Source organism: Talpa europaea, assembly GCF_964194135.1.
Source record: "Talpa europaea genome assembly, chromosome: 6".
Taxonomy (NCBI): domain Eukaryota; kingdom Metazoa; phylum Chordata; class Mammalia; order Eulipotyphla; family Talpidae; genus Talpa; species Talpa europaea.
In genome coordinates, this window is record NC_140072.1 from 14690273 (window position 1) to 14707037 (window position 16765).

The following is a 16765-nucleotide window of genomic DNA, read 5'->3' on the forward strand; positions in this document are numbered from 1 at the left end:
ATGGATAGTTAATGCCAAGGTTAATTGTAGTGGGGCTATATCAGCTGAGGGTTTCAACTGGCTACATTGGCTAAGGGTAGCTACAGATCAAGCTTAGGGGCTTGATCAGTAGAAGACTTTGGGGTTTGGAGTCATCTGTTCTGCCCCTATGGCTTATTACCTATGTAGCTTAGCTCTTGAGCACAGTGCAAATAGGGTAGAGGGGGGACTCAAAGGGAAAGCTATGGTGAGTGTTTGCTAACAAGGAATGGGCCTCTGATTTTGCTGTTCATTTTGGACCTTACTAAGAGGGAAGTGGGTGTTTACTGCTATCAGTCTTGTGTTTGCCATTGCTGGGTGGGTCATCTTTAAGATAGCTCTGTTCTCTAAATAGGGAGAGCAGTTAATATTTCCGTGTTCAGACAGCACTACAGATTTTGGATTTAAAGGAAACATGTGGTGTAATATGTTTTCTTTTTGACCCCAGAGGAGGTTATTAGGATTAACACTTTACAGCTCTGTCCTGACCCTCTCTGCTTTCTCTCTTCACCTTGCCCCAACTAATGCAGGCCTGAGTGTTCATTCCAGCATGTCGGAAGGGGAGTCCCAGACAGTACTAAGCAGTGGCTCTGACCCAAAGGTAGACTCCTCATCCTCAGCTCCTGGCCTGACATCAGTGTCTCCTCCTGTGACCTCCACGACCTCAGCTGCTTCCCCAGAGGAAGAAGAAGAAAGTGAAGATGAGTCTGAGATTTTGGAAGAGTCACCCTGTGGGCGCTGGCAGAAAAGACGAGAAGAGGTAAGATAGTGGGAGTGTTGCTCTTGAGAGAGAGCATTCTAAGAGATAAGTGGAGGGGCAGAGTCTCAAAGGGACAGACCAACCATAAGAGGTTGGCTCCTAGGAGAACATGATTGTATAGAATGTGGAGGATTCCTACCTGTTCTGCTCCCCATTCTGTCTCTGGTGAATCTTCTCACCCCCTCCCCATTCACCCCCGTACCTTTGGCCTGCACCCCAGTTCTTGTATGCATAAATAAATAAATCTTAAAAAAAAAAAAGAATGTGGAAGGTTCATGAGATAATTATAATTCCCTTTCATTTTAATTTCTCCTCAGGTGAATCAGCGGAATGTACCAGGTATTGATAGTGCATACCTGGCCATGGATACAGAGGAGGGTGTAGAGGTTGTGTGGAATGAGGTTCAGTTCTCTGAGCGAAAGAACTACAAGCTGCAGGAGGTAGGTAATGGTGAAAGAATGTGCCTGTGTGATATTAGAACACTGGTGTTAAAAAGAAATTAGTGTTGGGAAGCTGACTGTTAAGGGGAATATGTAGGGGTTAGATCATTTTTGGGGAGAGAGAGGGAATGGCTTTCAGGAGTATGGTGATTTCTCAGTCCTGTTATCCAACTCTCTCTTTTGCTCCCAGGAAAAGGTCCGTGCTGTGTTTGATAATCTGATTCAGTTGGAGCATCTCAACATTGTTAAGTTTCACAAGTATTGGGCTGACATTAAAGAGAACAAGGCTCGGGTAAGAACTTTTCCCTGAGCTTTCTGCAAAGACACTAGCTACATTTATTGTTCCTTTTACATTCATTAACTAAAACAAGGTGGTTTTGAAACAGAGCTGGAATTAGCTGCTATGGAAATGAGAGCAGGACTTTGACTACTACCTATGCCTTTTTTCTGGTTATAGATGGGGCTAAAATGAGCCAACTTTTGTTCTTTCAAAGCTCTGATTGCTAAGTAATTTTCGTTGTTTACTAAATTTAAGGAATTGATGTTAAGAATGAAAGGAGAGAAGCTTAAAAAAACCCCTAAGCTTCCAAATCCGATACATATATCTCGTGTATTTGTCACCAGGTGGGGGATCATTTCTACTGTAAGGCCTTACTTGTGTGCTTTGTATCTTCTAGGTTATTTTTATCACTGAATACATGTCTTCTGGGAGTCTTAAGCAATTCCTGAAGAAGACGAAAAAGAATCACAAGACTATGAATGAAAAGGTATAAAGAGAGCAGACAAGGTTTAAGGCTGGTTGGATTGAAAAATAAGTTGAAAAATAAGTTGACCAGGAAGGGGTGAAGAGAAGTGGTTGGAGGCTTAAGAGGGGGGATTACTACAGACCCTTTGATCAAACTCTCTTCCAGGCTTGGAAACGCTGGTGTACACAAATCCTCTCTGCCCTAAGGTAAGTAGAATCTGGTTAGTTTCTTTCCCTATTTCCTGATTTAGTTCCTCCTAGCAGATTTCAGAGCACCACTCTGCTGTTCTTCTCTGCCTCTCCCCACTCTGAATCATATATTGTCGAGATTAGGCCCCTCTGGGTCTTAAAAAAAGGGTCCATTCCTAATGCCCTAACCACGATACTGTATCTCCCACCTCTTTCTCCTAGTGCTTATCCAGCTATTTCACTCATCAGGCATAATGGAGATTCAGAGTGTGGGGATTATTTTTGTGCTGACCAGCAGGAGACCTGGCCCTTGCTCCTCTTAACCCTTGGGTTCCCCCTGCCCTTAATTTCCCAGTGGCCCCTCTAACAGCCCAGTGCCCCCACAGCTATCTGCACTCCTGTGACCCCCCCATCATCCATGGGAACCTGACCTGTGACACCATCTTCATCCAGCACAACGGACTCATCAAGATTGGCTCTGGTGAGGGGAGGGAGAGGTTCTGGGCAGGGGAGCCTCGGGAATTTGGGGACCATGGGGGTAAGAGAAAAGGAATGGGGGAAAACAGTAAAATTCTGAACTGTGGCTGGTGATGATAAGGACCTTGCTAGGGTAATTCTCAGGGAAAGGCCAATTAGTAGAGAGGGGGTAGGGCCTAACACCTTTTTGGAGGGAAACTGGAGTTTATAAAGAGATGTTAATCGGTTGGAAAAGGTCTGACTTGAGCCCCTAGGGCCAGACCCTACCAAAGGAGGTTCCAGGCTGTGCCTGTTGTGAGTGCTTTCATTTGCTGTGTATCTGTGTGCAGTGTATATAACATTTCTGTGTGCTGTGTCTGTGTGGTGTTTGTGTGTCCATTTGTCTGGGGCTTGGCTGCTCCATCGCTCACAACTTTTCTCTGTTTTCCTCCCTCCCGCTTACGGGCTGCTCTGTTCCCAACAGTCTTTCATAGGATTTTTGCTAATGGTGAGAGCTCCCTCTGCCCCACTCGGGGCTCTGTTTGTGCTCCTTCTGCTCCCCTTTGCGGCTGCCCAGTGCATGCAGTCGTGGGAGCAAGCCCTGTCCCCCTACCTCCCCTGCCTAATTATGCCTGCTTGGCTTTTGCCCTACCAGCCTTCTACCTGCTTGCCCCTCCATAACCTGCTTGTTTTCTGTGGATTCTGCCTGGCTGGCCACTTACGTCCTGGATTCTTATTCCCCCTCATCATCAGGCTGGTTCCCTAAATCATACTGTGCTCCCAGACTTTCTGTGACTTGTAGTCATCGTTTATGATCCAAGTGACTCCAAATTGGACCCGGCTCTGGTTCCTCTTTCGGCCCTGTGGCAGGCAATGTTGAGACATAATGGGGTAGAACAGGAGTCTAAAAAAAGAGTGTTGGATTCAGACGAAAACTGATTCAAGGGTATTGGTTCCATTTTGAGTTATTACTGAGTTTTAGTAAGAAAAGGTTGGTGAGGAGGCGGCGGCTCTCTGCCTGGTTGCATGATTCTGAGGTCTCTGAAGGGCTGCCTGTGTTTTTCTGCTCTTTGCAGGGTAGGTGAGGGAACTAGAACAAACATTTCCATGTACTTATGAATTGGATATATCTGAGCTTTGGGAAAGGTGAACAGGTCACAAGTAAAAGTTTTTCCTTAGCCTGCATTGCTCCTTGACCAGTCCAAAAGCCTGGTTTGCTTTAGTTCATTGTGATGCCTTTGTTGCCGCTGAATTAGGGACTTTAAGTGAGAAGCAGTCACCCAGAGAGAGAAGTATGTGGTGTTCTTGCTTAGTCTGTAGTTCATGATGGGAAAGGGAATGGGTTTGTGCCAGTTGAGGGTTAGAGAATTCAGGAGAGAATGTGGCTTTGGGGGCCTCTCTCTGGAGTGAGACTATGCTTTGTTGATGGTGGTCAGATTGTGGGTATCTCCCCTACTCTCAGTGGCTCCTGACACTATCAACAATCATGTGAAGACATGTCGGGAAGAGCAGAAGAATCTACATTTCTTTGCACCAGAGTATGGAGGTAAGTCATCCAGTTTCTCTGCCCTGTCTCCACCTCCCAGGTTCCTCACCTTATAACTTACACCTCAGGAAGAGGTAACATAATTGAAACTTATAGTTCTTCTCTACTGGAATACAAAAAGTTGTGTGTGTTTTTTTTTTTTTAAAGCTATTTCTGCCATTCCCCGCCCCCATTCTCTGATTCACCAAAACCTCCTCTGTTCTTCCTAGAAGTCACTAATGTGACAACGGCAGTGGACATCTACTCTTTTGGGATGTGTGCCCTGGAGGTGAGGAAATCAGAAGGGGTGGTGGTGGAAAGGGGTGAAATTAGAAGAAGGAAGGAGGAAGTAGAGGGGAGGACAAGGGAGTGATGGTTGGAAGCACAGAGGCCCTTAGGTGTACTTTTCCTTTTTATTCTGTCACTACAGATGGCAGTGCTAGAGATTCAGGGCAATGGAGAGTCCTCATATGTGCCACAGGAAGCCATCAGCAGTTCCATCCAGCTTCTAGAAGACCCATTACAGAGGGTAAGAAGTTTCAGGATCACTCCCTCAATAGCCTTTAAAATATCTTCTGGTTTTTCTTCCTTTCTACCTACTAGAAATACATTCTTCTAAGAGCAAGAGAATGTAAAGCAGAAAGGATAAGGAAAAATAAAGAAAATTTCCCTACACGGTGCCTACTGCATTTTAGGTATACGCATGCACGGGTTAGGCATTTCAGATGGGCAATATTGGGGTTAAAGGTTATGTGTTATTTTAGGTGTGTATCTGTGGAGGGAAACTAATTTGATGGCTACTTGAGATATTGATAATATACTTTCAGCCACCTTGATATTTTTAAACAAAGCAATCAGTTTGAATTAATCAACTCAGTCATTTAGGGTTTTATATTTATACAGCTTAGCTAGGGAAAGTGCGCTGAAATAATGAGGTCAGATTTAAAGGACATACAGGTTATGAATCAGCAGCTGAACTATAATAACTAGAGTTAGGCTGGAAGGGCCAAGTGTGAAAGGGAGCAGGAGAGAAAAGGAGGACTAGTGGGAACTCTTGGCCAGTGTGAAGTATGTTTCTGGTTCAGTGATAAGGTGTGATGGTCAAGTGAGACAGTTAGTATGTAACCTTGTTAGCCTTCAAGACTGAAAGAAGGAAAGTAGGTTAATTGTCAAGGGATCTATGGGAGGTGGAAAAGGGGGTGTTGAGAGGAAGCATGAGGAAATCCGGTGAGTTTAATAAATGATTATAGTGAACAAAGAAAATTGTACTAGGCTTGGAAACTAAAAAGATGGTGAATATTACTGACTACAGTGGGTATGTTTGGGGAGAGAGAAGGTAAATTTGGCCAGGGTTAGAGAAGAAGGTAGGCAGTAAGTGAGCTAATGCAGCAGAGATACGGAAAAAGGAAATGTAGAAAAAAGAAATCATTAAATTTGAATTGTTAAGAAGAGAAAGCTTGTGGCTTGAGAGCAGAAAAATTGTTAAAGCCAGGTAGTGAATGAATGATACCTTTTATATAATACCTTACATTTTCAGAGCCTTTCAGATCCATTTATCAATTTGTCCCCTTAACCAGTGCTGAGCACCTATTCTATAGGTGCTCAGGATAAGCCTGTGCTGAGTATAAGGAGAGCTACACTGAGGAACACAATGGCCTGCTTGTCAGACACCCGCTCCACCTTCTTGTTCCTTTTTCTAGGAGTTCATTCAAAAGTGCCTGCAGTCTGAGCCTGCTCAAAGACCAACAGCCAGAGAACTGCTGTTCCACCCTGCACTGTTTGAAGTGCCCTCGCTCAAACTCCTTGCTGCCCATTGCATTGTGGGACACCAACGTAAGTCTGTTTGAAACTCATAGGAATTTACTTCCAGTCTGGAATCTTGTAACTCACTAGCATGCTCTCTTTCCTTTTCTACTTCCAAAGAGATTTTTTATACCTCAGGACCCTTGTGCCTAATCTAACCATCCCTCTACAACTTCCTATTCATACAGACATGATCCCAGAGAATGCTCTGGAGGAGATCACCAAAAACATGGATACCAGTGCTGTCCTGGCTGAAATCCCTGCAGGACCAGGAAGAGATCCAGTTCAGACTTTGTGAGTAATTGAGAGGGTCTAAAAGGGACAGGTCACTACCACCCTGAGGGTTGTGTCAACTTTCCTTCTTTGAGAATGATTGGATCCTTCCTTCTTCCTTCTTTCTTCTCCGCTAGGTACTCTCAGTCACCAGCTCTGGAACTGGATAAATTCCTTGAAGATGTCAGGTGAGAGAAGTGAGAAGAAAGGCTTCCTTCAGGAAGGAGTGGGTGTCCTCTGACATCTGCACAGCCCAGGTGACCTTTCTGATCTCTCTCCAGGAATGGGATCTATCCCCTGACAGCCTTTGGGCTGCCTCGGCCCCAGCAGCCACAGCAGGAGGAGGTGACATCACCTGTGGTGCCCCCCTCTGTCAAGACTCCAACCCCTGAACCAGCTGAGGTGGAGACCCGCAAGGTGGGGCATTGTTGGTGTGGGTGTGTCTATGGTCGTGGTGCAAGGGAGGGAAATAGGACACCTCAAATAAGGCTTTGTCTTTTAGAGAGAATGATTTCTGCTCTCTGGCAACCATGTTCTGCGGCCTGGAAAGGCTTCCAGCTCTTGGGGGTTTTTTACTGACTGGACTCTACTCTTGTGCCCCTCTCCATAGGTGGTGCTGATGCAGTGCAACATTGAGTCGGTGGAGGAGGGAGTCAAACACCATGTAAGGCTCAGGGCCAGCCCTGCATAGGGCTGGGTGGTCAGGGGGTGGGGATGGGAGGCTCATTTTCTCACTGTCCTATTCTCCAGCTGACGCTTCTACTGAAGCTGGAGGACAAACTGAACCGCCACCTGAGCTGTGACCTTATGCCAAGTGAGTCTCTCCTTTCCCTCAGAGGACGGAGAGTCTGAGCCTTATCTGTGAGGGACATGTTCAGGGGTGGGGAAGGTGACAAGGCAGTTAGCACACTGACTCTTGTGGAATGAGTATCTTAGCCCCTACAACTGGAGGGTGGATCTGGCAATTTCGGTTTATCCTTCTTTCCCAGCCAGGGTAACCTGACTGGGCTCTTTGAAGACCCTAAGTCCCGCGCTGTGCTCACCCTCTCCTGTTTCTCTGTCAGATGAGAACATCCCTGAGTTGGCGGCTGAGCTGGTGCAGCTGGGCTTCATTAGCGAGGTGAGATTTCTGCCTTCAGCTGTCCTGGTTGTGTCCATTCTTCTCTCTTCCCAGCCGGTCTCACTGAGCTCTTCTCCCCCCAGGCTGACCAGAGCCGATTGACTTCTCTGCTGGAGGAGACCCTGAACAAGTTCAATTTTGCCAGGAACAGCACCCTCAATTCAGCTGCTGTCACCGTCTCTTCTTAGAGCTCACTCGGGCCAGGCCCCTGATCTGAGCTGTGGCTGTCACTAGAAGTGCTGCAGCTTTCCTGCCCCTTCCCCCCAGTCAGTATTACCCTGTGAAGCCCCTTCTCTCCTTCATTATTCAGGAGGACTTTGGGGCTCCCTAGTTCTGAGCATCATTCTCCTTCTCCCCCTACTCTTCCTCCCCTCTGCACTTTGTTTACTTGTTTTGCACAGACATGGGCCTGGGCCTTCTCAGCAGCCGCCTTTCTAGTTGGGGGCTAGTGGCTGACTGCCGGCTCCTGCCCAGCCTGTGTGGAAAGGAGGCCCGCGGGCACTGTGGGAGCAGAATTCTACAATCCCGGGGACTGGCGGGAGAAGGGTGGTGCTGCAGTGGTGGCCCTTGGGGGGGGGCCATTCAATTCGCCTCAGTTGCTGCTGTAATAAAGTATACTTTTTGCTAAAAGCGTGGTGTGTGTTTGCGCCTTCCCCGCTAGGGGGAGCGGCTGGCGCCCCGGCGGGGCGCGGAGGTTGGGCCTGCAGGTGGTGATCGCGGAACTGGCCGCAGGGGCGGGGCGGGGCCAGGTAGAGCTGCCGGGCGGCGGCGGCGGCGGCGGGCGCGGAGGGACGGGATGAGGAGCTGCCGTCTCTGCCGGTTTGGTAATTTCCGGCCCCTGGGGTTTCGGTCCCCTGCGCTCATCTCGGCCCGTCCTACAGCCCCTGGTTAACCGGGGGCGGCCGCTGGCGGCCTCCGGGTGCCTCTCGGGCTCAGGCCTGCCCCTCCCCCGTGCTTTGCAGACGCGGCCAGGGGCCCCCAGCGGCTTATGCGCGTGGGGCTCGCGCTAATCCTGGTGGGCCACGTGAACCTGCTGCTGGGGGCCGTGCTGCACGGCACCGTCCTGCGGCACGTGGCCAATCCCCGCGGCGCAGTCACCCCCGAGTACACCGTGGCCAATGTCATCTCCGTGGGCTCCGGGCTGCTGGTGAGCGCGGCCGGCGGGCGGGCGGGCGGGCGGGCGGGCGGGGCGGGGCGAGCAGGGCCGGCCTCAAGCTTTTGTCTTCCAGAGCGTTTCCGTGGGACTTGTGGCCCTCTTGGCATCCAGGAACCTTCTACGCCCTCAACTGGTGAGAGGGGACTTTGGAAGCTTTAATGAGGAAGTCTTGAGTCAGGGAAATGGGATTCACTCTGCTGCTTTAAATGGGGAGAAGACGCAAATAGAAAAACCGCGGCATCTAGTCAGTGGGAGAGTCAGCCACCCTCAGGCCGCTCACCCTGACCCTTTGCCCCCGTCAGCACTGGGCCCTGCTGGCAGTAGCTCTGGTGAACCTACTCTTGTCCGCTGCCTGCTCCCTGGGCCTCCTCCTCGCAGTGTCACTCACTGTGGCTAATGGTGGCCGCCGTCTCATTGCTGACTGCCATCCCGGGCTGCTGGATCCTTTGGTACCGCTGGACGAGGGACCTGGACAGGCTGACTGCCCCTTTGACCCCACGAGAATCTATGTGAGTGCTTTCTCTTCTCAATCCTTGCAGTCCACAGCCCGGGACCTGCACTTTTCATCTCCCCTCCTTGCCTTGCCTGCCGTGCTCTCTCAAGTCCCCCTCCCTTCCTCTTTGCCTTTTAGGATACAGCCTTGGCTTTCTGGATTCCTTCTTTGCTCATGTCTGCAGCAGAGGCTGTTCTGTCTGGTTACTGCTGTGTGGCTGCACTCACCCTTCGTGGGGTTGGGCCCTGGAAGAAGGAACGGCTGCAGATACAGGTAAGGAAGATGCCCCGGAAGGGCTCCTGCACACGGATGGGCAGTGTTGAAAAGATGCTGGACTACAATTCAGGGCCAGGGTATTAATTACCCCTTCTTCTGCAGCTGGAGGAACTGACAGAACTTGAACTTCCTAAATGTAAAAGTCAGGAGAATGAGCAGCTACTGGATCAAAATCAAGAAATTCAGCCACCACAGAAAAGCTGGGCGTAGGGCAAGTTGTGTCATGAGGCTTATGGTCTGGAAAAAGGTGGGGACAGCAAACTGCTCTTAGAATTGGGTCTGGTCCTTTGCTTTCGGCTACTTGCCTTATAACCTGGGCCTTCTCTATCAAGCAGGCTCGGCCACAGGGTTTTCACTGACCTTTAAGATGAGCTAAAATAACTGAAATAAAATAACTTTTTTCTACTTGATAATGATTTCTTTTGGGGGAAGAGGCACCAGGTTGTGCTGAGGGTGACCATGATCAAAGAATACAGTGGGCTTAGTTACTTACAAGACTTTAATGAGGGAGAGCACCTGAAAACTCTTCCCTGAGCTCCACCAGTCACTGAAAGGAAAAGCTGGTGCTGGGAAGGCCGCCACACCACTGACTGATGAACTTCAGTACATCCTGGCACACAGGGCTGTGGGAGGTCTGTGAGCAAATGGAAAACATGAGAGGAATTCACAAAAAAGAAAAAACACTCTGTTATCAAGAATATCATGCCATCTCAGTCCATGAGGAGCAGTTCAACCTGCACCTGGCTTCTTAACACTCCCACCCACCAGCCTGGTAGTTTGTTGTTTTTCTTCAGTGCTGCTCTCCCTGCCCTCGTCCTTCACATCTCCCTCTCTAACCTTGATAGCCATAAGGAACTTGTTCCAGTTATCTTTGTTAGCTGCCCTCCCCGGCCGCTTAAATTCAATTTTGTTCCTCAGAATGGGGTATCCTGTAGGGGAAGAAAAAAAGATGAACTGGGGTTTGAGAAGGACTGAGGAAAGGAAGTGAAGAAAGTAGAAGGCTCCTATCTTCTGCATCCTTGACTGAATCAGTAAAATCATTTCCCGACCCTGTTGCTTTTCCCTCCTTCCCACCTACCACAGAATATGGGGTGGTGTTGGGTTCTGTACCTGTAATGAGGCAGGGAAGTGCCCGAACTCCAGTGCTTGCTGCCACCAGGGAGGCCTCATAGGCACCCCGCTCATCCCGAGGCAGAACCTGTTCCAGCCGCTGGTCCATGGAAACTGTGAGCACCCAGTCTCGAACCTCTTCTCTCTGAGCCTCCTGGGAAGGATGGGTGAAGTAGATTCATGCCAGGCAGGGCAAGTGTAAGGTGATGACTAAAGGGGCTGGCTAGGCCCACGTCCTATATACCACCTTTCACTCACAAATGATCCTTGGATTGGCAATTACAAGCACAGTCTTAACTATTGCCTCTGTTTCTACTGCCATTGAAGGAATAGTGAGGGTTCAGGCCCTTCCAAAGATGGCAGCGCAAAGATATTGCTGACCAATGCCCATTACAAACTTAAGGTGCCCAAGCGAAAACGTCCTCCCTTCTCAACGCACCCACACGGTGAGGCCTCCCAATCTCCAGACCTCTGCCCTTACCAGTATGTGTTGTTTGGCTGGGAGTGGCACCTCAAAGGGAATGTCTGTATCCTGAAAGTCAGAGTGGTCAAGGGCATCCAGTGTCCCTTCCTCAATTGCCTGTGGCAGAGTGGGTAGCCATGAGATGGGCAACTGTCACAGGCAAAACCTCTCAGCCTTTGGGCACAACTTCCCTACTTACATCAGTCAGGTCCAGGAAACGGTTGAGGAAGATGAATGCCATGTTTTCCCAGCCAACTGCCTGCCACAGAGAAAAGTTGCAAGTGGGAGTGAACAACTGGGTGTGGGTGTTGCTTCTGACAAAGCGGGGGGAAGAGTCCAGAAAGATAAAGGAAAATGTTATCTTCTCCATTGGCCACCCAAAGGTTTGTTCTGCCTGAGCAGATGGGATAGGCTCTATCTTCCAACTTCTGATTTCCTCAGCTCAGCCCACCCATTTTGGCAGCTCACCTTGGCAGCAATGCCTGCTTCATAGAAGGCCTTGTCTGCAGGTAGTAGCTGAGTGTGACGCAAGAGTGAAACAGAAAGCCTGGCAGCCACGGTTTCCTGTGGATTCAAGTCCAAGCGTTACAACCCTAGCGCTACGGTACCTGAGTTCCCAGGCTGTGAGCTTACAGCTAAGGCAATTGCACAACCAGTAAACTGGCCATATGAAACTACTCTGCATCTCAAGCAGCTCTGAGTCTTAGTTTTTTTAAAATCTGCCCAGGAGAGCTAGGTCTCTATTATTTCTAAGTTTCCTTCCACTTCTAGAATTTTACCATCCAAGTACATGAAATAAATATACATTATTCTAACACGAATAAAGCAAAGATAAACATATAAGTAGCCAACCCAGGAATCACCAGAAATGGAATTTGAATGTTTCAATACAATGGGGCTGAAGCTCTATGGGCAGAAGGTCGAAGGAACGCAGGAAGAAAGCCATCACAGCAGAGGCTAAACATGTATTTGAATAACAGAAAAGCTAGACAACAAGTGGGCCAAGCTTGAGAGTGTGAAGCTTGAACGCATCCATGGGCCAGCTCCCCCGCTGCGCTGTCTCACCAGCTGTTTCACGCTCTGAGCCGCAGAGCGAGTGGCATAGTAATGCGCGATCAGCAGCATCGTCTCGAACTCCTCATGGGCTGGAGAGTTGGCCTCACTGGACTTGACCAGGTTTTCACACTAGAGCAGGAAGAGAGCACAGTCTGGGCCAGGGGAGTGCTGGGCACAGCTGGTGAACTAATGTCACCTGCACAGAGGACGCTACAGTACATCTGAGGGTGAAGGTTAATGTGCATGAAAGAAGAGATAAGGACTGGGGCAGGCAGAGAAGCCTTTCACTGGGCGACGACATTCTCACCAGGTTGAAGAGGACGTCTCGAAGATCAGCCCAGCTGTGATAGGCCTCGGCACTGTTGGTCCCGGGTGAGCTCACCATTTCAGTGAAGATCCTTTTGTAGATGTTGAAGTTCTGGAGGTAGAAGGGAAAGGAGAGCTGGGAGAGGACAACTAGAAGAGAGCGCCAGTAGAAGAGGCCAAAGAGGGGAAAACAGGCTGTAGATGTGTGTATGGAGAAGCCGGAGGAAAGCGATGGACAAGTTATTATTTTCAGGGAAGAGAAAAAAGAAAAGAATTTTCTTAAGCCAGGTGCTTTGTGAGTGTGGGTAAATGCGATGCACAGTCACGGTGGTCATGGGCTAATATTCCAGAGAGCTTGATGCCTAGCGAGGGGAGTGGTGTTTCTTCTCTGGAGGGAGTTAAAAAGGCCCTGGAGGTGTGTGAAAAATTCATCTCTGAAAGGCTTTTCCCTGTGTGTTAGCTAAAAGCACAGGGTGGTTGCTGGGAATTTCTTTCTGCAAAGGGTAAATCCTCCAGAGAGACTGCACATTTTGGAGGAGGCTGGGTAGGGTCTCAGGACATGGTGCTCTCTGAAGAAAGAATCCTTTGGGAAGACAGTTCCTGACAGGATGGATAGTTCTTAAAAAGCAAGAAAAAAAACAAAAAAGAATTTCCTTGAGGAAACATTCACCCCAATGAGCAGGCTAGTACCTGTGGGTTGGCAGGGGCTCCGTGTTGCACATACAGGGCCAATGCCTGGGCATAGCCACCCTCTCGGATCAGGTGAGTTGCATACAAAGCCACATACTTGTGTAGAATCTTGTAGTTCTGTCCGGGGGTGGAGGAAAAGTATGGGGAGGTTGGGATTAGCGCGATCAGGCAGTGAGGGTGGGATGGTGACTTGAAGCCACGGATTTGTATAGAAGGCAAAGGACATATGCAAAGCAGGCCCAGCTAGACATCTGACCGCAATTTCAGAATGTGGAAGACTGAGCTCTCTGATGTATCCTAGGGTTTGGGCTTTGGAGGAAGAGAGAGAAAGCTCTGGGGCAGGTAAGGAGTCAAGGGAAAACGTACAGAGAAGCTGGGATGGGGAAGAGCAGTACCTGCTTGGTAGCTGTTTCAATGCACTTGTCCCACTGGCCCTGCTCCACATACAGGTCCAAAGCAGCCACCACATCCACACCCACCAGCTAGGGATCAATTAAAAAGACAATTACAGGGGAGAAAGCTGACATGAGAGGGAAATGAGGGAGAGGATTTCTTGAGCTTCTCCATGCGTTCTGCCTCCTGATAACTCTGCAAGTCTCACCGAGTCCACTTTGCCCTGGTTCTTGAGGAATTCTTTATAATGCTGGTCCACATAGTCTTCATACCTGTGAAGTGTGCAGAGATCTCACACACAGGATGCCATAGCCTTCCCATGAGAACTTTCTCCCAGTCTTTACAAAAGGAAGTAAAAGAATTTCCCATGGGAAGGGGCTCTTATTCTTACCGGGGATCTAACTCCTTGGCCACTCGCTTGGCCTTGTTCCACTCCTCACCCTTGATGAAAGCATCGATTGCTTCCTTGACTAGGTCCAGGTTCAGGTAGAGCTCCGCAGCCTGCAGGGCGGGAAACCAGAGACTGGAAAGCAGATTGCTCCTCCACTCCCCACTCTTCTGCTTGTCCAGCACTGAATGCCAGGTTTGCCACAGGGCCCACCTCACACACACTCCAGGGTGTAGGTATCATATCTGTGGAATCTTTCTTTTCATTCCCTGCACCCTACTTACTGCACTGTGCTTCCCAATTCCAATCAGCTGGGGTCCCACAGCCCGAACTACTTCTAGACTTCGTTGGGGAGGTAGAAACTTGATGGAGAGTTCAGCTGCCTGGTGATTGAACAGAACATAGAAAATGAGTGGAAGAGGCAAATTACCACTTGGGGGCGGGTCTCAGCCTGATTTATTTTTTTTCCTTCTGGTTGTCAACTTTCTCTCTTGCATTGTACCTCACCTCCCAATCTCCTGGGAAAAGCTCTCTCTTGGTCCAACAGAACCTTTATTTATTTATTTATTTTTAAAAATTTTATTTTTATATTCCCCATACAATTGCAACCCCCTTATTTTTTTTCTTTTTATTTTAAATAATAAATTTTATTTTTATATTCCCCATACAATTGCAGCCCCCCCATTCTGACCCCAATCCCTTCCCTCCCACCCCCGCCCCCCTAAAAGTGTCTCTGGTTCATAGTTTTTTGTTGATTTTGATTTTCACTTTCTTATAGTTATTCATTTTCCTGGTCCCTTATTTAAGTTTTCTAGATTCCTGCTATGAGTGAGACCATCCGGTATTTTTCTTTTTCTTTCTGGCTTATTTCGCTGAGCATGATCCCTTCCAGCGCCATCCATGTTGCTGCAAATTGCATGTGTTTATCTTTTTTGAATGCTGAGTAATATTCCATGGTGTATATGTACCACATCTTTTTGATCCAGTAATCTATTTTTGGGCATTTGGGTTGTTTCCAAAGCTTAGCTATTGTAAACAGTGCTGCTATAAACATAGGGGTGCAGGTGTTCTTTGGAATTGATGTTTCTGTGTCCTTTGGGTAAATACCTAGGAGTGGAATTGCTGGATCCTATGGAAGCTCTATGTTTAGCAGGTCCAGAAATCTCCACACAGCTCTCCACAGTGGTTGGACCAGTTTGCACTCCCACCAACAGTGCAGGAGAGTTTCTTTTTCTCCACACCCTCGCCAACATTTGTTGTTGCTAGTTTTTTTAATATGTGCCATTCTCACTGGTGTAAGATGGTATCTCATGGTAGTTTTGATTTGCATTTCCCTGATGACAAGTGATGTTGAACATTTTTTCATATGCCTGTTGGCCATTTGCATTTCCTCTTCAGAGAAGTTTCTTTTTAGCTCTTCTGCCCATTTTTTGACTGGATTATTTTCTTTGTTGTTGTTGAGTCTCATCAGCTCTTTGCAGATTTTTGTGATCAGTCCTTTATCATTAGTGCTGGGTGCAAAAATGTTCTCCCAGTTGGTGGGTGCAACCCCCTTATTTTGACCCCAACTCTTCCTTCCTCTCCCCCCCACATAGTGTATCTCTAGTTCATAGTTGTTTATTGATTTTGATTTTTTCTTTCTTACAGTTATTCTTTTTCCTGGTCCTTTATTTAGGTTTTCTAGATTCCTGCTATGAGTGAGACCATCCAGTATTTTTCTTTTTCTTTCTGGCTTATTTTACTGAGCATGATCCCTTCCAGCGCCATCCATGTTGCTGCAAATTGCATGTGTTTATCTTTTTTGAATGCTGAGTAATATTCCATGGTATATATGTACCACATCTTCTTGATCCAGTCATCTATTTTGGGGCATTTGGGTTGTTTCCAAAGCTTAGCTATAGTAAATAGTGCTGCTATAAACATAGGGGTGCAGGTGCACCCTATGGAATTAAAGTTTCTGTGTCCTTTGGGTAAGTACCGAGGAGTGGAATTGCTGGATCATATAGAAACTCTATCTTTAGTAGTCCAACAGAGCCTTTAAATGACCACCCAGTTGACCTATCTGTTCCTCAGCTCGTCTTTCAGACACTCCTTATGATCTGAGGTCACTGCATTAGGTCCTGTCACTTCTGACAAACTGATTTCTCAAATTCTTTGTCACAAACAGCATCGACCACAGGGTGTAGAGAAAGAACCCCTAAAATAGGAGGCCAGAGCATTCTGCAACTCTGTGTTGGGCTTTTCTGAGTCTCAGTTTCATCATCCAAAAGAGTGATGGTTGCGGTGGGGGCTTCCCTGGTGGCACAAGGGGTTAAGCACCGCACTATGAAGCAATCTGCAGCCTCTGCAGCACAAGTTCGATCCCTGGCTGGCCAGAGAGCTGACCCACATGGTGCAGCAGACCTCTCCTGTCTTGCCTGCTGCTCCCCTCAGCAGTCGTATTTCAGTCAGTCTGCCTGTTCTGTTCCCCACTCTGTCTCTGGTGAATCCTCTCACTGCCCCCGCACTTCTGGCCTGTGCCCCAGCTCTTGCATGCGTAAAATACATAAAATCTTTTTTTTTTTTTTTTTAAAGTGATGGTTGGGGCCTTCCCGGTGGTGCAGCGGTTGAGCGCTGGGTTGCGAAGCTGCCTGCAGCTTCAGCAGCGCCGGTTCGATCCCCGGCTGCTCCCCGGCCACCGGAGGAGGGTCCCACATGGCGTGCAGACCTCTCCTGCCGCCCGCTGCTCCCCTCAGCAGTGTACTTCGGTCCTTCTGCCTGCTCTGCTTCCCACTCTGGCTCTGGTGAATTCTCTCACCCTCCCGCGCTTCTGACTGTACCCAGTGCTTGTATAAATAATAAATAAATAAATCTTAAAAAAAAAAAAAGTGATGGTTGCTCTAAACTTTTCTTTGAATCACACACTTTAGTCTTCACTCAGATATAATATTAATTAATTGAGCCGTGTGTTAGTCCAACTTCCCCCAATCAGCATGCTTTATTTCTCCTTTTACAGTCTTCAAAGGTTCTGGATCTAGCGTCCACTAAGCACTCAACAGATACCTGCCACCTGATTAACTACAAAAAGACACAGGCAAAAAAGATGAATGTCTGAGGAGCTGGATA

The 16765-nt window shown here is 48.2% G+C and overlaps 3 protein-coding genes across 7 annotated transcripts in view; 2 read left to right on the forward strand and 1 right to left on the reverse strand.

Annotated features, from left to right (window-relative positions):
• Nucleotides 1–553: 553 nt before the first annotated feature.
• Nucleotides 554–7517, forward strand: NRBP1 (nuclear receptor binding protein 1; the record flags this gene model as incomplete). Of its 4 annotated transcripts, none has more annotated exons than XM_084235021.1 (18): nt 554–778; nt 1096–1218; nt 1409–1510; nt 1896–1985; nt 2130–2170; nt 2539–2633; nt 3093–3116; nt 4071–4154; nt 4364–4422; nt 4564–4662; nt 5834–5966; nt 6125–6230; nt 6347–6397; nt 6491–6626; nt 6820–6873; nt 6960–7023; nt 7274–7329; nt 7413–7517. In XM_084235021.1, 18 exons carry the CDS (start codon nt 569–571, stop codon nt 7515–7517), a joined length of 1632 nt encoding a protein of 543 aa, XP_084091147.1. The 4 variants fall into 4 exon arrangements, with proteins under 4 accessions (XP_084091147.1, XP_084091150.1, XP_084091148.1 ...); XM_084235024.1 differs by having other exon boundaries at nt 569–778; nt 5837–5966; XM_084235022.1 differs by lacking the exon at nt 3093–3116 and having other exon boundaries at nt 569–778.
• Nucleotides 7518–8125: 608 nt separating this feature from the next.
• Nucleotides 8126–9464, forward strand: KRTCAP3 (keratinocyte associated protein 3; the record flags this gene model as incomplete). Its single annotated transcript, XM_084235185.1, has 6 exons — nt 8126–8153; nt 8292–8476; nt 8559–8618; nt 8788–8994; nt 9117–9251; nt 9357–9464. The coding sequence occupies 6 exons, from the start codon at nt 8126–8128 to the stop codon at nt 9462–9464; spliced, it is 723 nt and encodes a 240-aa protein (XP_084091311.1).
• Nucleotides 9465–9798: 334 nt separating this feature from the next.
• IFT172 (intraflagellar transport 172) overlaps nt 9799–16765 on the reverse strand; it is a gene marked incomplete at both ends in the record, with an annotated part of 33636 nt that continues 26669 nt past the window's right edge. For both annotated transcript variants that reach the window (XM_084234666.1, XM_084234665.1), the window contains 13 exons: nt 9799–9888; nt 10092–10183; nt 10365–10518; nt 10846–10944; nt 11027–11086; nt 11296–11391; nt 11893–12012; nt 12191–12301; nt 12880–12996; nt 13275–13361; nt 13481–13544; nt 13664–13773; nt 13945–14043. In XM_084234666.1, coding sequence (XP_084090792.1) covers nt 9799–9888; nt 10092–10183; nt 10365–10518; nt 10846–10944; nt 11027–11086; nt 11296–11391; nt 11893–12012; nt 12191–12301; nt 12880–12996; nt 13275–13361; nt 13481–13544; nt 13664–13773; nt 13945–14043 — 1299 coding nt within the window. The remainder of the gene's footprint in view (nt 9889–10091; nt 10184–10364; nt 10519–10845; nt 10945–11026; nt 11087–11295; nt 11392–11892; nt 12013–12190; nt 12302–12879; nt 12997–13274; nt 13362–13480; nt 13545–13663; nt 13774–13944; nt 14044–16765) is intronic.